General features: G+C 36.1%; 1 protein-coding gene across 11 annotated transcripts in view; it reads right to left on the reverse strand.

Annotated features, from left to right (window-relative positions):
* Positions 1-20923, reverse strand: part of ARHGAP21 (Rho GTPase activating protein 21) — a 133245-nt gene that overhangs the window by 42231 nt on the left and 70091 nt on the right. For 9 of the 11 annotated variants that reach the window (XM_082385224.1, XM_082385223.1, XM_082385222.1 and 6 more), the window contains 3 exons: positions 4771-4863; positions 3163-3241; positions 574-628 (listed from right to left, as the gene is read on the reverse strand). In XM_082385224.1, coding sequence (XP_082241350.1) covers positions 574-628; positions 3163-3241; positions 4771-4863 — 227 coding nt within the window. Of the gene's footprint in view, positions 1-573; positions 629-1672; positions 1773-3162; positions 3242-4770; positions 4864-20923 lie in introns of those variants that run through there. The other 2 variants (XM_082385227.1, XM_082385226.1) reach the window with 2 other exon arrangements.

Here is a 20923-nt window from a genome sequence, read left to right on the forward strand (position 1 = left end):
AACTATATAGTTTCACTCCCTCTCTAAGATGCTAACGTATTTTTCCCTTAAGGTGTAGACTCTTTTCATTGTGAACATTATTTCTAATGGAATGAATGGATACTGTTAAGAAAATGGATACTGCTCAGTAAGTAATTTACAGACAGTAATGCTTATTGGAAAATTAATAAATGCCTTTCATAAAATTTCTGACCTCATAGTTTAAAAAAAAAAAAAATCTAATTCCTGGGGATATGTACTTGCAGCCTGAGGTTTGGCTTTTGGTTGAAGGAGTATCTAGAATGCAACATTTGGGCAAACAAACTCTTTAGGAATCTCATTCCAAATGACAACAATAAGAGTTTACTGTGGAATCAATAAAATATTCTCATGTTGTTTAATTGTAAAAAATGGACAATAGTCTCTCTCTCCCCTTTTTCTGTTTTTTTGGTAAAATGTAGAGAAAAACAGAGCGTTTGAGTTTTTTTCCCTAGAATCTTTTAAAAAAAGTTTAATCCACCTCCATCTTTAAAGAATTTTTATTAACATTCATGACTATAAAACAATCCACATATTTGAATAAATAAAACTCACCACTTGGAGAATGTCTTCATCTTTCGGCATAACACTAAGTTCCAATGTGGTATCGCTGAAATTGAATAGATACATACTATTTTAGGGGAGGCAGAAGTATACAAGAAAGACATAAAGGAAAAAGAGTTAACTCACAAGTATTTTTTAAATTGCTTACGAGTTTAATATGGGGGTTTAAAAAATCTTTACATTTCAAATTCGAATCATTAAAATGAAAAGAAGTCATTTATATATATAGGCTAATTATGTACAAAAGAGGGCACCCTGCCGTGTGTTTGAGCTATTCATAATCAGTCATGTGTTCTTTATAACATGTTTCTAATTTAGAAACATGAAGTATATTACTTATATTGAATACTCCTGGAACAAAACTCATCAATATATAATTGTGTATTATTTTCTTTCAGGTCACAGAACAAATTACAAATTTTACCACAAATTCTCTGTTTATCAAGTTAAAAATACATTAACATAAAAATAATCAGAGAACCCTCAAATTTAACACTTTAAGCAATATTAAACATCCTAATTTTGAAATATTCCCTCTTGGCCTCAAAGGGGAAGGAAATCAGAGTTCACCATCACAACCATCAAAATGACTCCTTATTTTTTAAAAACCATATAGCATCTCAACAATTTACTTTCTTCTCCGTGATTTAATTTTAGAGCCTTTACAGGAATAGCTCAAAGTCTCATTTTATTTTGGTACTGTAAGTGTCCTGTTAAAAATAATAGAGACGTTTCTCTAGGTTTAAAACAGTTCAAAGGGATAAATTATACCGAGTCCTGTGATCTGGAATTACACTTAGATACGGCAAGGAGAGCAGTGCTATCCCCAGCAAGTGCTTCAGTATCTACCCTAACAATATCAGATAGATTTTCCCCCAGTACAATCAAGAGATTAAGAAACAAACAACAACAAAAACAAAAAACCCCAAATCTAATAATTTACTGGTGTCTCTATTTGAACCCTTATTTTTAGGTTCATAAATGCTGAGAGAATAGTAAAACAATTAGAACCACAGGTTCAAATAAATTCTACGAAGAAAATATGTAGGTACTTGTATTTCAACATTTAGAGTTGGTAGAAAATACATACTGATGCTTAGATAAATTCTTCTGCAAGGATACATTTTTACATTAATACACTGCAGAATCTCAATGGCTTTGTGCTGCATTAATCCATTTGCTACCAACTGCAGACAAAAGGAACACAATTTTTTAAAAGAAAAATAAGATCATGAAAAAACAGTATTTATTTTTCAAATTGCTTTATTGGTTGAAAAATTAAGACTGTCATTCCAAAGTGTTATTATTATTCTGAAAGACGAACTGCACCAGTAACAAAAAAAAACAAACAAAAAAAATTAATGTGGATTTTGAGGAAAACAAAGATTAAGTTATGGTTGTTTGGAAAAATAGTACTTTTAAAGAAGACATGTTAACAAATACACTAAAAAACCCTTAAATTACAGGCTGACAAAACATACTGGTATATTTATCATGATCTAAATTATTTTCAGTAAAAGAAAATTTGGGTGGATCTCTCCACTGCCTCCGAGGAGGCTTTCAATTCTTCACCAGTGCCCAGGTCTCCTCAATATTTAAGATCAAATGGGGCTCACTGTCAGGAACACCTAGAATCCAACAGTAAGGAGAATACTCTGAGATCAGTAAATCGTGATCACATCACCGAACTGTAAAAGTGACAACATATTAGGGCATTCACGTACATAAGTTAGATTATAGCATGAACAGCTTTAGACATGGTTAGAGGAGCCTGATAGAATTCTTCAGAAAATAATGAACCTCAATTTAATTATAGACAGGTGAGTATGGCTAATATAAAGCAACAGATCATCCAAAAGTTACTGTATTTGAATCTGGGAAGAAGCTCTTGTGGTGATGAGCTGGAAATCGGATCCCAGAGTCATGGCTTATTCTTGACAGATATTTAATACAGCAACCTCTTTGGCTTTCGATTTCTTTATTTGTAATTTAAAAAAAAAATTCTAGGTGTGTGATAGAGAGAAAGAGTAGGACTAAATTATCTTTGCAATCAGTCGCTCTATAAATATTTATTTACCTTTAGAACTCAAAATCCTATTCTGTAGAATGTAGGCAAACAAACGGATTAAAAGACGATTTCTTGCTGTCTTTGTTAAAACAAATGAATTTGAGCCAAGAATATCATTCAGTGAGCTATTTAAGATAAGTTATCCTTAGTGGTTTTAAAATAAATTATATATGCATTTATATATATTTATTATAAACAAATTAGAAATTTGATTATCACTTCAAATAAAAGTAGGAAACTTAATGGTAAATTTAAAACATATGCCTCTCAGGCTCTAAAGGATTTTAATTACAAATCTGATAAATTTGCCAAAACAAAGCCACCAAATAAGCCATCCTCAGATAGTTTGTTCTTGGCAACTTTCAAATGCATTTTCCACTTTAAGGGAAAGTTTCATATTTCCACATCACATCAATTTCTTATAGGAATATAATATTGTATTAAATCTACTAGCTTCAGTGATTTATAAAACCCATCTCTGGCCAAAATTAATCCTATTTCAAGACTCTTACCTGTTCTGGATTAAAGCAATTACTTGGGAATAGGTCTTTCCAATAACACTTTCTCCATTGACTTTTATAATTCGATCACCTTCAAAGAGAAATTAAATAACACATGAGGAATTCCTTTAAAAAGTCACTTGTGAGTACTTTTGAAATACTTCTTGAGTAATATATTATTTTTAATATATCCTTACTTGTTTTTTAAAGTGTCTTTTTACAAAAATGAACCTAACTTTTAATATATCTAGCTACTTATGAAATAGAACTATATTTTAAATAAGAGTCCAGCCATCGATGAATTTAGAAACCTCAAAAAGTATAATCACCAAGTGACCACAACTATACTATTTATGCCCCTATCATTTGTTTTCTGAGTTGTAAAACTACTATTTATTCCTCCGTTTACCCTGTCATTACTAATAGAGAAACATTGTTTAACAGCCTTAGACAATTATTTTTGTTATCTCAGTGGTCTCTAATTTTAGTCCAACTGATTTTCTTTGTCGTATTCTCTCAGTCTATTTAGTTTATTGATTAGTGCTACATTGCAGAACTTAAACATGGGTATGGACATGGTTTTGACTTTATATATATTAACTTGTTCTTCATTTTAATGGGGAAAAGGATGTTTGGTTACTCAGAAAAATTCAGTGGAGCAGAAAGGAAAATAATGAGAGAAAGGACAGAGGAAAGAGGAAAACAGGAAAAAATGTATTTTTTGTGGGCTTTGCACAGTCCCTCAACTTCATCCTCCCAACCTTGGGAAGCTTAGAATATGAGAGATGATACATTCTAGGTAATAGAATCCTATATGTTCACTGATGTACATATTATATATACTAATGATATTGAAATTAGGCTTACTCTAACTATGACAAAAAAGATAATTAGTAAGTTAACAATGCATCCTAATAAACCTTACCAGTGACACCCACTACTTATATTTGTAGCTGCAAAGATAACATTTTATTCAAAAGGCAGTAAAAGATAGTTTTTCACTAATTCCCATTTTAAATTATTTCATGTTTAGAAACAAGAGAAAAGGGTAACTATTTTAGTGTGTGCATTAATCTAAACTAAATCCTACTTAGTTTTTTTAATTAAAATCACAAGTCACAAAATATTTCAGAACAAACAGCTACCAGACCACACCCACTGACAGCTGCAGATGGGGCTGGGCTTGCATCGCACTGGAGACTTAAACTACTCTTTGTGGTGGACGAGTTCATTCACCTCTAGCAGGCCAGGCTCTTCCAGAACTTGGAGCTCCAAGATTATTGCATTTATTTCAACGAATATCTCCTTCATTTGCTATTTTATTAACCTCTGTCAAAATTAAATGTATGCAAAATAGGTTAAGAGGGCCTCTGAGGGTCCATTATCTGAGTGGTAACTAAAAGTGTCCACAATATATCAATTACGGTATTTCTGCCCACCCATCCATTTGGGTATCAAAAAACATATAACTAACTAGGTCTGAAAAACAGTAATAACTGATATGAAGAAAAAGGAAGAAACATACAGTAGGAGACAGAAGGAAAAATATGGAAAATGAAATATGGAAAAAATGAAGTAGAAAAGAAATTAAAAGGCAGGTTTAAGTAAGAATGTCAGCACCTGTGCACAATCCAGCTTCAAAAGCAGGTCCTCCCTCTTTAACCTGTTTGACAAAGATGGTATCCATGGGTTCCAAGCGGTTTCTTTGTTTTCCTGTGAGAAAGAAAAGATCCAAGGCATAATTTTACCTCACAATATTTTCTTAAAATAGCAAAATAAAAAATGATATTTAATTGAGACAGTGAAGCAAAGATTTTTTAAATGAAGTGTTAAACACATATCCTAAATCTGGATGCTAAAGTCATCATTAAGAGGGTTTCAAGAACTCAAACATTCATTTTTCTTCTTCCATAACACAACCACCACGATAGCAATGATTTCCATTTACTGGGAACATTCTGTATGTAAATTATTGCACTAAATATTACACATACCTGAGAGCTAATTTCCGTAACAGGTAAGTATTACTACCGCCATGGAATGAAAGAGGACACCCAGGCTCAGAGAGACTAAGTAAATTCTCTGAAGGTCACACAGCTAGATCACACAGGCGGTATTCAACTCTACTGCTTTTTAACACTGCATGGTGTTAAGCGCTAAGTCATAATCCTAAATAAGACAGTCCTTTCCCTTCAGGAACTCTGCAGGGAGAAAGGCATATGAACAAAGAATGGTACTACGGTATTAAGAAACAGAGACAGATACAACAACATACAGTCATGGCGATGAGGAATACGTGATCAAATCTGAAAGTCAGTACTTCACAAACTGCTATCCATGGATCGCCTGCATTAACAGCTCAGGGGTTTGACAAAAATCACTGTTTCGGGGTCCAATCAGAAATCTGCTTTGTCAGGAAGTTTCCCAGATGATCCTTCTACACACTAACATTGGAGAACAACTGACAGTTTCAATACATAGAAGTCAAAGAAAGAGCCACAGGTGAGAGGACATTTAAACTAAGTGACAAGCACCAAGGTAAGTACTGAGAGGGGACAAACAGGTAGACAGTGGTTCTCAAAGTGTGATCCCCAGGCCAGCAGCATTAACACAACCAGGGAATGTGCTGGAAATGCAAATTCACAGACCCACCACACCAGATCTACTGAATCAGAAACCCTCATGTGACCGTGATGCATACTCAAGATGGAAAATCAATGAACCAGAAGACACAGCCCTGACCCGTAAAGAAGACTATAACTGAGAAAATAAGGCATATATATGTGTGGAGTACTTTAACCATACTTGTTAGACTGTGGCACTGGGCAGAATATGACTGCCAAATATAAAGAAACCATAATTATTGTCATATAAAACCGAAATTTTATCCAGGTATATCACAAAGGTGGCTCAAAAGAAGTAGAAACCAATAAAGGAACATCTATCAGCAACTCCCCTTACATATTTAGCTATTTACTCTGAAAGAAATCCTCTAAAAGTAGTGAATGGCTAACTCTCCTTAAAATGCAACAGGGCACAGAGGAAAACTGCTTATGTTTTAGACACCAGGAGACAGGGATCCAAATCCTTGCTTTGCCACTGGATAGTCCAGTTGCAGGTAAGTAAACGTTTTTACTTAAAAGAAATGATTGTTTTTTCTTTTACAGTACAGAGACACGTTTTTGCATTCTTGAAGGGTTTCTATGAAGACTCAATAAGATAACATGTAAAAGCGCTCAGCATAGCTTGTAATTGGAGCAATTCCTCGGTAAATGTGTTATTTCCACTCTCCATGGTGCTTAGATGAAGACTAGTCTCATATTCTTACGTTTTCAAGAATGAAAAATTTGAAAGGTTATAAAAATATACCTGCAAAGTATCTATCATCCAATTTTCAAAAATATAAATATATATCAGATCTCTTCCCAAGGAAACTCTATACAGCTCTCTAAGTTCAGAAGACGTGAAAATATGATAAATCCTTTGGTCACTTCTGATTGGCTATGACAGACAGCCCTGACTGCTTTCTCCATGAGGTTTTGGAGGAAACAGAGAACTAATGCTAGTTAAATCCCTATTGTAAGGAAGAATGTCCTCATTCTTAAGAGATGTTTGCCGAAATACTTAGGGACTAATTGTAACCTTACATTATCATATTTTATTATTATATTATTACATTTCCAGTATTATGATAATGATATCTGCAACTTAATTTTCAAATGGCTTGAGAGAAAAAAATAAGCCAAGATAGCCAAACACCCAGACACATGTATGGATGGACAGATAAAGCAAATATATATTCAACATTAAGTTAATTGTTGAATCCAGATGGACAAGGTAATTGCTGTACTTTGAAAATTATAATACAAAGTTTGGGAAAACTTTCTGTATGTGCCAGGCTTTATTTTTCTTCACAGAACTTGTCATCCACTACTTAAAGTTACATGTTTATTTGCTCTCATGCTGGTTGTTTGCCTCTTCCACTAAAATGAAAAGCAGGGACTTCTGTCACGTTCACTGATGCTCACGGCACCCAGAACAATAATGCCTGGCACACAACAGGCATTCGATAAAGCATTGCTCACTAAATGAACAAAGTTATTATTTAATTCTTACATCAAGCTTTCAAGGAAGGCATGGTGATTTTAATACTGGCACTGTACTGAGGAGGAAGCAGACTAAGTAACTTACGAAGAGGCAGCGTAGGGATTTGAATCCAGATCCAAATCCAAACATGGTGTTCCCTCATGCTTCAAATGTAACTGAACTACTTATTCAGTTGTCAAGCTTTGCCAAATACAAGTAGACAGTCCACTTACAACTAGTTTGAAAGGGAAAAGAAGGTTTCTTTCAGTATAAGTCACTTAAAATGCAAATACTTCATGCCAGTCCAGCTGGTAATCAGGCTAGGTCCTTAGGTAGCCAACTCAACATTTACAACAGCTGGTATTTAAGGAAAACCATCTATTTTTTCTAGGCTAGAGATCTGAAGGTTTAATAAGTTTTGCTGTGCCAAGTCACTGCTTTCAGGGAAAGATTTACATAATTAAAGAGAGGACACTTTTTTTTAAATTAATGTCCTCTAGTCCACTATGCCCCAAAGGTGATTATACCCTACTTATATTTAAAAATACAAAATGTAAATGAGCATTAATGAATTCTACAAAATAATAAAGAGCTGGCTGGGTAGCAATGTAGTGACTTCTGAAAGTTCTGATAGGCACTTTCACTCACACGGAATAAATGTAGTCCAAAATAGTTTGGGTTTGATTTCTATAAAGGAAATACTAACTTTGCAATGACTACCATTACAAAATCAGAGAGACTTTGCCACAAATTGACAAATCCTTCAATACACTATGCCTGAAAATACATGAAGATGGAATAGACTAAAAGAAGGGCCAGTCTTACAGCAAGCACTACCACATCTGCTGAGAGCTGTACTTTGATTCTTCTTGTTCACTTTCCTTTCTGGACTCTCTCCAAAATTCTGACTTGCTATTACTACTGTAGGTTTTAACCAATCCCTTCTGGACAATAGAAAAATTTCCCATAGGCGTCCTTTAATTACAGGCAGGTTTAACTAAGAAATATCCCTCTCTTCAATTTCCATATTCCTTGACTCTAAATCTTGTGTTAAACACGTGGTTCAATAATTTTAAGAGTGCCATGTCTTTAATATATGCTCTCTGCAATTCCACTGGAACTGGAAATCACAAGCATCAAATTTAAAGTGTGTGTTATTCAATCTCTTACGTCTTTAGTTTTTTAAAGTCGGTTTCTAGATATGCAAAACAAAAAGTCCCATCCCGAATTGTAATTAATCAGGAAAAAGTATTCCTTGCTTCCCTATAGGATCATTTGGCAGAGCCAGGTGGCTTCCCTGGCAACTCTTAGTAAAAAGCCTCTTTCAATTCTACATGTGTATTTTATAATTTCTCAATTTTTTGAGAACACATAGGATGTGTTTCAAAGAACTGCTAAAGACCTTATTCAAGTGTTATTTCCTTGACCTTATCAAAAGAAAAGGGAAATGTGTCTTTCTAGCACACACATGTAATTAAATCTTTCTGTATTTGAGAAAAGGAAGTAAGAAGACAATGACCTTACATGAATGAGAATGGCTAAAATGAGCAGGTACTGAAAAAGTCCCACTTTATGCTATTTAACATACAATTAGTAAAGACTTAAATAAGAAGCTATAAAAAGCATACATGATTTGCCTGAAGTTGAATGTTACACTTTGAAATCAGAGAGAATGCACATACTTTTACATTATAGTAAATATAATCAGTTGGGGAAAAATAACTCAACTAAAAGAAATAATAATATATAGGTAGTAGCTACCATCCAAATACTGGATGAACATCCAGGTGGATATGATTTTTATTCTCCATACCTAGTATAAGGCAGTGGTTAACAGCTTGAGCCCTACGACCAGATTACCTGGTTTAAAATCCCAGCTCTACCACTCACTTTCCAAGTAGGGTTACTAGATTTTGCAAAAATGACTGTCTATGAGAAATTCAAATTTAATTGGGCATCCTGTAGTTTATCTGGCAACCCTATCCCCAAGTGATGTTAGACAAATGATTTATTTGTACCCCAGTTAACTCATCTGAAAAATGAGGATGATGACAATTTATTTTTACCTGGCAAGGCTATTGTGAGGATTAGAGAGAGAATCCAGTAAAATACTTATATGATGCCTAATACAAGTAGGTATTTAATCAATGTTATTACTATGCTAATCTGATGATAAAGCTTTAGAAAGTTTACATAGAGATCAGGGATGATTGAGGCCAGGGGACATGGCGCTTGTCACACTGCTCGTGCTTGATTCAATACTGGTCCAAAAAGTAACAATACAGACTCAACTGGCATATTGAGGGGAGTTGAAGAGTACAAACCGAAGAACACTGAAGAAAAGAAGGAAGAAGGAAGAGAGACTCTATACTAACATATTTCCAGTAACTCTGACACGGACTACTCACCTGTCTTCAAAGAGACTGGCGTCTAAAAGCCAGAGTGCTCTAATGACCCTCTTCTTTGGAGAATGCTAAAATCCAAATCACTTGCAACATTTAAATTGTTTCAAAATTTGAAATATGAAGTATACAAAGCAAGCAGCCTAAAGCAAATAGATTATTTTCAGAAGTAATATGCTTAGAACTATACCAGTTAGAAACAAGACACAGAGAATGAAGGTACACAGAGAAATAATACGTATAGATCAGGGAATCCTATAGTTAGTTCTAGGGACAAGAGAAATATATTTCTTATCAGAGTTAAAAAAAAAAATTATACTTTAAACAAAGAAATACCATCTTACATTTTAACCAAAAGCAAAGCAGCAGAAAATAATGGCTATCACTCAGATTGAGATTTTTAAAAATTTTTCCTTCTCTCTCACAGTTCTCATAGATGCTACCGAACAATTTTTTTAATGGAACCAAATCTGTTTTTATAATGACAGTTTTTTAAAGTATTCTTTTTACTGATTTCTTTGTTGTAAAAAGAAAAAAAGACAAAAACAAAGAAACCCTCTATCTATCTCTACACTAGAAAAGGCTGTTGAAATTAAACTGTGCTTCATATGAAAGTTAAAGTTAGATAAGCCTTGGAAGACGTGTGCTCTCCACAAAGGCAGAAAGCTATAGAGGTCACATAATGGAGTACTAAAGCTCCAGGCAGTAATTATTTAAAGAAAATCAATTAAGTAGCTTATTGAAATTAATATCTATTTTTCAGACCCAAAATAATTGAAACCACAATGTAGATTGAGACAGACAGATATCAAAGTTAAATCTGAATAATAAAAAATGATCTTTGTTTCTCTTTGCTGGGTCACAGATTGACACAGAAAAAACAGGGCATGGAGAAGCACTTACTGAGCAAAAGTTAGGAATTATGGATCTATTAAGGCAAAAAACAAACAGAGGGAGTGATAAATAGCAAATTCAGGCTAGTAGTTACCTCTGGGGGAAGAGAATAGAAAAGGAGTGGTATGGAAGGGCCTTAACCATATTTATAATCATTTATGTCTTAGTGAGAGAGAAAGAGAGAGAGAAATGGGGGGGGGGGGGGGTGTTAAAATGCTAAGATGACAAGGACAGGTGGCCAGCATTTGGAAGTCACATTCCTTCCCTTTATTTTCTGTTTGCCTGAAATATTTCATAGCTGTTTTTTTTTTCATTGTTGAAAACAGTCTTCTAAAAAAAAGAAAGAAAAGAAAAGAAAACAGGCTTCTAATTTTTATTTTAGGGGTTTGGTTTGCTAACGGCATACAAAACTATCTTAAGAGCCTAAGAGAGACATTGTCTCACATCAAAAACCCGTATGTATCATATGATAAATACTGATACATATGCAAGAGAACATACACTACATGAAAATCTCTGGCACACAGAACAGTGTCTGGCATATAGTGGATGCTCTATAAATATTACTGTTGATTGATTCAAATTAAAGTCCTAGTAAATGCCAATAGCAAGACTGCCCAAAACCAACTTGGAGACATGTTTCAGGAACAAAGCTCTTATTGTACTGCAACTGATCTGCAGGATTTCCCTGAAATAGAAGGAAAATGCTGCCACTTAATAGTAATTTGAGTACAATACCACTAGGTGGCAGACGTGAACCAAAATTTTCTGGTGTTATAAACCACCTAGGCAAGAAAGACTCTGGAGGATGTTATTCATTCAACAAATATTTAGTGAGCTTGGACAACGTGCCAGGAGCTGATCACTCTACAACGAACAAAACAGTCCTGGGATCTGTCTTCTGGAGTATCTGAAGTTTATGCAGCATCGTTTTTTTCTCTCTCTAAAAGTTTCAGGAATTTCACAAAGTATGTATCACGTGTGGATTCAGAGCCCTGTTATTCCAGTTGTGCTAGATTTTACGTTCTCTGCAAACCTGGAAAAATGTGTTGCAGTACGCTAACCACGGGCAACTATCTTTCCATGTCTGATCTTACCACTGCCCGACCCCATAACTGATTAAACCTGCCCCTCATCTTTCTCCAAACCCTTAGTCCTCTCTGGTCTTCAAGACTATCAGTCTCCCTCAGAAATCACTCTTTCTTATAAGTTTACCCATAGATCAATATTACAACCAAATTCACCAGCAACCTCAACTTCCTTTCCCCCTTGACCTTTCAAAGCATTCCACTTGCCGATGTCCAGCTATGGACAATTCCAACCAGACCCTCCCTCTGCTCTTGTTCTTGGCCTGCAATGTCAACTGAGTAAAACTTCATGACCCACTGATTTAGAGTTTCCAAGTTCAGCTAAGTGCTTGACATTACTCACTAAAGTCTCTTGCTTGTATTTTAATCCCCGTTCCCTCAAGGCTGCTGTTTCAAACTTCTAATACCCCTCTTGGACTTGTTCTGCCATCTTGATTTGCTCACACTATTTGGATAACCTTATCTCTTACTTCACTGTATTTCAACTGCTGAATCCTCATTTTTTTCTTTTTTAAAATCTTTGTCTATCCTTACTTCCCTTCGTTCTATCTCAGGTGAGGATTTAGTTACCAGCTTTCTTCAGGACCTTGTTCCCCAAATGGTCTCTTCTCAAGTGTAAAACCAATCTCTCTTCTTCTCTCCAGATCTCACAACACACAAAAGCTTCCCAAACTTAAGAGAACAACAAAACTTCTCCCTACCCTGCCACACAGCTTTCACCTCTCATTTCCCATCCTTTCATTTTCATACTTCTTGAAGAATAGTCTATACTCACCTACCCTCATTTCTTTACTTCTAATTCAGGGTTTCTCAGACGTTGACAAGTACCCCGTGGGGGACAGCACGCATCCCCCCTCCCCACCATTCCCTGTTCTAATTTATGTCACAGCCCACTGACGCACCAGATCCACTCTGCCCACCACACTGAAACTATTCTTGGTAACTTTACCAATTTGCTACTTGTCAGGTCAGGTCCAACAGTATCTTTTTTTCAATATTTATTTATTTGGCCACGCCGGGTCTTAGTTGTAGCATGCGGGATCTAGTTCCCAGAGCAGGGATCGAATCCAGGCCCCCTGCATTGGGAGTGCAGGGTCTTAACCACTGGACCACCAGGGAACTCCCCCAACAGTATCTTTTTAGTCTCCACCCTAATGAATTCTCTAGGACAAATGCAAGTTACCCACCCTCCCCTAAAAATGATCACCCCTTAATTAGCAAGCCATCAACTCCTCCTGGTTGTCCTTATACCTTCCAAAATTTATTTTCAGATTTCCTTTCTGATTCTCCTTTCTCTGACCAGCTCTTAGATGTTGTCTTTCCTAGGGTTCTGTCTTTATGCTGTGTGTCTTCATGCTCTCTGTGTATGATTTTATTGATGCCTAGGGCTTAGTTATAGCATATATAATGATGACTTCCAAATTTATTTTCAACCCTACCTCTCCCTATGAGCTCCATACCTAAATTTTCAACTAGGTACTGAACATTCTACCAGCATCAGAAATGTAACTTATCCCAAACTGAACTCACTTCCCCAGGGGAATGAGGTGGGTGTGTTTCCTTTCTGTATCCCTCAGTCAATGGCACTTCCATCCATCCACTCATTCATGCCAGAAAAGCCAAGCATAATCCTCCACAAGTCATCTTTAACTGTTGACATACAATCTACCCCATGTCCTACTACCAAATCTGGGCAAATACAACTTCTAAATACCTCCGAAATCTGTTCTCGAATGCTGTTTTTTTCCTTTGTCCTGATAAAATCCTATTCAGCACAAAGCACACCCCATCTGAGAAACCCTTCCCTGGTGGTTAGATGACTTGCCATGCTGTGATCCTGCCACAGTTGTGCAGACCTCTGTTTCTGCACTTATGTAATTATTTTACACCTTCATCTTCCACCATCCTATATAAAGATTCATTAAATGTATATAGGCCAGGAACTGTTCTGGGTTTAAAGAAAAAAAGTAATAAAATAAAGTTGGGAATTTCCTGGTGGTCCAGGGGTTAGGGCTCTGCGCTCCCACTGCAGGGGGCACGGGTTCAATTCCCAGTCGGGGACTAAGATCCCACATGCCACGTGGCCATAAATACATACATACAAATTATTTTTAAAATTAAAAAAAATAAAAATAAGGTTCCTGCTTGACCATCCAACTGAGGCAGAAAAATGTTCAATGAGAAAAAAGTAGCATAAGAGATGGTAAAAAGTGTGACAGAGAATAATAAGCAGAGTGAGAAGGGAAGGGAGAGGGAGAGACAGGGATGTGATACTATTTTTAGGAAATGGTCAGGGAAGTCCTCTCTAGCAGGTGACATCTGAATCACTATCTAAAGGAAATGAGATTAGAGGCTATATTGCTCCCTTCCCAGCAATTAGTTTAGTGACTGGCTTTTGGAAGTGACTCAACAAATGTCTGCTAAGAGAATGAATAAACAACAGGAAATATATTTCTAGACTTAACGCATTTAGCATTCATACGCAAATACTTCTATTGCAGTTCTACACCAGAGATGAAAAATTATCTGTTAAATTTTGAAAGCAGGGACCATCACAATTAAATTCACTTTTTATTAACTGGATCTACGAACCATGTATTTTGAGTATAGACTAACTGGAGAGCAATCAGGAAGAAAATGGGCCTATTCAGCTAAGTGGTGTCTGTGATCAAAGTCTTAAGTTACGGAGCAGCTAAGAAAAGACAGCTCAAAATCACGTAATTACAGGTCATCTCTGGAGCAAGAGTTTCTATAGAGAAGTGATTTCTAGGACAGTCTAGAACATTAATACTCCAAACAGGTACTTTCCTGGACTTTCACCTTTACAGCCCTATTGTCCAGTATCTCCAATTAGTTCTCTAAAATCCTAGATCGCCTATTTCCTAAAGGTTTTAGAACCATTAAAGAGATTATTTAATAGCCTTTACCCTCTTGACTGCCAAACTACCTTCATGCAATGTCTTACAAAGCCTGAAAATCTACTCCAAAAATTGGATTTCTGACAATACTTACTTTAATGCAATCAAATTCCCTTCATTTTAGATTACTGTAAGTATGATTTCCTGGGACCTTTAGAGTGAAGTTAGATTTTTTTTTTAAAACCTCTCATCTAACTTGACCAGCGTACCAGTTTATTTTACAAATTCCTACTAAGGTCCAGGATTACCGTGTTTTTGTTATTAGTGTTCCAGCTTACACACTTAGCAACTGTGTGAAATAAGATTTCTAAATTTAAAAAGTGCCACCGAGACTTTGTGTTAAAGGGGGACTGATAGGAGAAAGGTGAAAGAAAGATAGGAAGGAAGTAGAGAGACAATAGTTCCTCAACAGCTGAGGTCAGATACTAACATGCTGACTTTTGCAGCTTTGGGAACAGTCATTTGGGAATAGTACCAAGTGAAGGTGGTACTAGGGTGGTACCCCCCCTTTATTCAATACATTTACTCAACAAACATTTGTGCTCCTACTATGTACCACGCACTTAGTAGGCACTGAAAATTCAACAATGAAAGACAGTGTCCACCCTTAATGATCTTTGTTCTTAAAGTAACACATAAAAACATTTTTTAATAAACATAGTGACTAGTTTGGGTATGTAGGAAAATTTTACTTCGAACATTCTAACGTCCAATTCTTGATAAAAGATAGAATCCCCCTTCTTATTTTTCTATTTTCCGTTATCAGATCTGTATTACTATCATCACCTCCCAGGGAGGTATATTAGGAAGTAGAAAGTTTTCACTTGTTTACTACAATCACTCAGATTAACTGTGTCCAAAATAAGAGTAGGGATTTTCCAGGAGAGAATCAGGGAAAGAGCCTACCTGCATCTTTCACTAGCTGCGAAACAGCAATCTACTCCATCTTGTACAAAATATACTTTCAAACATTTGGAAACTATTGAACATATTGAAAGCTATCACTTTCTCCCCCGTGTGTATATATCTATATCTATCTATCTATCTATCTATCTATCTATCTATCTATCTATCTATGTCCTTGTCATCATTGTCCTTTACATCTGGTGCTCCACAGTGTTTTGCTTTGTCCTATTTACTCAGAAGACCCTAGAGCCCTCCTTTCCTGTGTTTCCTACCTGTCAAATGAAGAGAAACAAAATAAATATATTGAGTTAACCTGTTGCTAGCAACATATAATATAAAAATCACTTATTATCTTTGTGTGTGTACACGTGTATGTAAGTTTATACATGTGTGTATATATTTTTACAGTAAGAAACATTGCCCATAATAGCAAACTACAAATAACTTGGTAATTTTATTATAACTATGTTGATAGAATAAAGTTATTTTAATAAGACAAATACATGGGCAGCAAACATTCACTGAAGTATCCATATATTAGCAAAGTGAGTGAGTACAGGGAATATATCACTTACATTTGCGCCATAGCGTATATGCATACGAAGTCCAGCTACTAGAAAACTACCTCCCAGGACTTCCCTGGCTGTCCAGTGGTTAAGACTCCACGCTTCCACTGCAGGGGGCGTGGGTTCAATCCCCGGTAGGGGAACTAAGATCCCACATGCCACACGGTGTGGCCAAAAAAACAACAAAGAACAAAAAAAGAAAATTACCTCCCAAAAGACTACTAATATCATATGTTCAGGTTAGAACTTCCATCTTAAGGGCTTCTGCACTCAGCAGGCAGAGGAAAAAACCCAAGTCTTGTCCAGTTAGGAATCTGTTAGGAGACTTTCCCCAAACTGAAGAGTAAGGGTAACTGGAAAGAATGTTCCCACCAGCCCAGAGGCTACCTCAGTGCTAACTAAGCAGAGTTAGGGGGTAAAGGAAGGGAAACTGATCTCTAAGAAGTAGCTAGAGGCCAAACCTCACATAGATTTATAGGCTAAATCAAGTAATAGCCTGGATCTGGATAAAGCAAACAACAATCTTTTATCCTAGATCTCAAAAAATCTTCAGTAATGATATTTGAAGGTCAATAAACACAAAATAGTCAAACATCCACAAATAATAATAATAACAGCAACAACAACAACAAAAAACTCCAAAAACACAACACCCTCTGAGCTAGAGCCACCAGGAAAAAAAAGAGAGAAAGAGACCCACAAAGGCTTCTGATAATGGAATCACTAGACAGAGATTATAAAACAACTCTGCTTATCATATCTGAAGAAGTTTTTAAAATAAGCCTAAAAATGGTAAAGAGGAAACTATAGGAAGTGATCAAGCATATTCGGTGCACTACCTTAAAGAACTTCTAATAATTAAAATTTAAAATGCAAACAGCTATAAAGAAAATTATTTAATATACATAGGGAGAAATTACCTGGAATGCAGACACACACACACACACACACACACACACACACACAGAAGAAACAGAAAATTTAGGAGCCATGGTGGGTAGAGTAAGAAAATCTAATTTATGTTTAATTGGAGCCCCAGAAGAAGAGAGCATTGGGTTACAGGAGGACACAGGTAATATGTGATGAGATGCTGGCTGAAAATTTCCTAGACTGATGATAGACATCCATCTACAGACACAAGAAGCTCAATGAATCCCAAACAAGAAAAATAAAAATAAATCCTCACCTAGACTCATCATCACAAAATGGCCAAACATCAAAGATATAGAGAAAATTTTATTTATTTATTTATTTAGGCTGCACTGGGTCTTAGTTGTGGCACATGGGATCTTTGTTGTGGCATATTTAGTTGCGGCATGCGGGATCTTTAGTTGTGGCATGCTGACTCTTAGTTGCGGCATGCATGTGGGAACTTAGTTCCCTGACCAGGGATCAAACCCGGGCCCCCTGCATTGGGAGCATGGATTCTTACCCACTAGACCACCAGGGAAGTCCCTATAGAGAAAATCTTAAAAGCAGATATAAAAAAAAGTTTGCCTTCAAAAAATCGATAAACCAAAATAGGAGAATGAAGTCCAGGGAGCCCATGTTTTGCACTGCTTTTCGCCTTGAGGCAAATTCTGCTTCCAAAGTAAAGGCTGAGACTGAGAAGCTGTTCACGGCCTCCCCCGGTCTCAAAGCGTCAGGGACACAAACATGGATGTTGGGGTCCAGCAAGGAAGAGGGCCCTGGAAAACACCATATGCTTTCAGTTGGGCCTCCCAAGGAGTACAACACGTGAGTAGGGCTGCAAAGGTAGAAGCCCAGCCCTGTCCTGCCAAAGAGAACACAGCTGACTGCCAGCCCCAGCCTGGACCCACCATCACATTCACACTTGCCACTCCCCCGCCCCCCGAAGCAGGACTCCTCTAAGGGACAGTGTTGGTTTGGGGACTCCTCTCTGGCCCACCACAGGCCTTCTGAGAACTGTGCTGCAGTCAGGGCCTTCCTACCAAATCCTTCTTTTTCTCTCTTCTTTCACAGGCGTCAGACCTGTATCACAGTCTTAAGTCTTCCCCGTCCTTTCCTGCTCCTTTCTACAGGCATTTCTCCCAATAAATCTCTGCCATGTCTAATCATGTCTTGCCACCATTTCTGTCTTTGTGCCTGCTTCTCAGGGAACCCAAAGTGATACTCCAAATATCAAAAGGACCAAAGTCCACCTTTATGTGAAGCAATCCTTGAACAGAGATGCAAAAATTCTAAATAAAACAGAAAGCCAAAACTGGTAATATATAAAAAGTACATACATTAGGAACAATCTTGGTTTAGTTCTGTAATGCAAAGTTGGTTTAACATTTAAAAAATAAATCAATATAATTCACTATATTGAGACTAAAGGAAAAAAAAAATCAAATGTTTATCCCAAAAGATGCAGAAAAATTCAAAACTCATTCATGGGAGAGATACACTACATTCATAGATTGAAAGATTCAATACCTCAAATATTTTCAAATATTCAACATTGTAAATAATATAAAACCAATCAAAATTCCAGAAGAATTTGTGTGTGTGTGTGTTACTGTAAATGGACAAGAACAGCCAATCCAATCTTGAAAACAAAATTGGAAGACTTACTCTACCTAATAGCAACACTTATTATATAGCTACAGTAATTAAGATCACAGTCTTGCAGCAAAGAAAGTGACCAATGGAATAGAACGGAGTTCAGCAAACTTTTCTGTAAAGGGCCAGATGGTAAATATTTTAGCCTTTGCAGGACTCATACAGTCTCTGTCACATATTCTTTTTTTAAACAACACTTTAAAAATATAGAACTATTCTTAGTTTGGAAGCTGTACAAAAATGAGCCACATGAGCCACATGCCGACCCCTGGAATAGAATATGGTCCAGAAACAGACCAAAACATATATAAATACTGTATGATCAAGGTGGTATTACAGAGCAGTAGAAAAAATAGACTTTTCACTAAATAGTGCCAGGCCAAATGCATATCAATATGGGGAAAAATTAACCTTGATCCCATACCACATGTAAAAATAATCAATTACAAGTGAATTGTAGATTTAATTGTGAATGACAAAACAATAAAGCATCTCGGAAGATAACACAGGAGAATATCTTTGTGACCATGGAGTAGAAAAAAATTTCTTCAATAGCACTCAAAGTTTTAACCATAAAAGAAAAGATCGATAATTTGGACTACATTAAAATTAGGAACTTCCCTTTATCAAAATTACTAATAAGAAATTGAAAGGCAAGTCACAGCTGAATATCTGCTAAATATATAACTAACAAAATCTTCATCAAAAATATTTAGACTCCTACATATGAATTATTTTAAAAAGCACTGATAGCTAATAACCAAATAAAAGGTAATCGACTTCATCAGTGTCAAGAAAGTTTAAATTAACCCAAATTCCACTCCACTACACACTCACTAGAATGGATAAAATTAAAAAGACTGACAAATGCCAAGTGTTAGTGATCATATGGAGCAAGTGGAATGCTCATACCCTGTTGGTGGCTGTGTAAATCGACTTTGGAAAACTTTTTAGCAGTATCTACTAAATGTGATTGTATGCATACCTACGAGTCAGTAATGCCATCCCTAGATATTTATACCCACCAGAAATGAGGACATTTGTGCACAAAGTACGTGTAATAAGATGGCTCACAGTTGCACTGTTTGAAATAGGTAAACATTGGAAAAAATCTAAATGTCCATCAACAGTAGACTGAATAAATAAATTGCATATGTTCTTTTTGTTTTAAATCAACTTTACTATAATTTACCTAAGATAAAATGTACCCATTTAAGTACACAGTTCCTAAGTTTTGACAAATGTACACACCCATGCAACCACCACCACAATCAAGATATAGAAGATTTCCATCAAGCCCAAAACTTCCCTTGTGCCTCTTCCTAGTCAATTCAGGCAACCACAGACTTGTGTAGATTTGTCTTTCCTGGAGTTTCACATAAATGGAATCAGACGGTATGTACTCTTTTTGCACTTAGCTTCTTCACTAATCAAAATGAGTTTGACAGGAAAAGCATGAGCAATAAACGTAGATAAATTAGATTTCATCAAAAGTTAAAATTTTGTGCATCAAAGGACATTATCAAGAAAATAAAAAGACAACCTACAGAATGAGAGAAGATCTATGCAAATCATGTATCTGATAAGGGCCTAGTATCTAGAATATATAAAGAACACTTCCAACTCAAAAACAAAAAGACAAACAGCCCAATTTAAAAAATGGGCAATAGATTTGAACAGACGTCTCTCCAAAGAAGATATAAAAATGGCCAACAAGCCCATGAAAATGCTCAACATCATTAGTTTTTAAGGCAATGCAAAGCAAACCAAAATGAGACACCACTTCATACTCGATAGGTTGGTTATAGTAACAAAAATGGAAAATAACACGTGTTGGTGAGGATGTAGAGTAACTGGGGTCCTCATATATTGCTATGGGAATGTAAAAATGGTGCAGGTACTACGGAAAACCGTTTAGCAGTTCCCCAAAATGTTAAACATAGAATCACCATATGACCCAGCAATTCCACTCCTAGATATATACCTCAAAGAATTTAAAATAGGAATGCAAACAAACACTTGTACATGCATGTTCATAGCAGCACTAATCACAACGGTCAAAAGGTGGAAACAGCCCAAATGTCCATCAATGGATGAATGGATAAACAAACTGTGGTATATACCTACAATGTAATATTATTCAGCCATAAAGAGGAATGAAGTACTGATATATGTGACACACAGAAAAACCTCAAAAACATTACACTAAGTGGAAGAAGCCATATGAAAAAGGTTGCATATTGTATGATTCCATTTATATGAAATATCTAGAATAGGATAAATCCATGGGGACAGAAAACAGATTGGTGGTTGCCAGGGACCTGAGGGAGGGGAGAACAGTGAATGAC

The sequence above is a fragment of the Balaenoptera borealis genome, assembly GCF_965194805.1.
Source record: "Balaenoptera borealis genome assembly, chromosome: 3".
Taxonomy (NCBI): domain Eukaryota; kingdom Metazoa; phylum Chordata; class Mammalia; order Artiodactyla; family Balaenopteridae; genus Balaenoptera; species Balaenoptera borealis.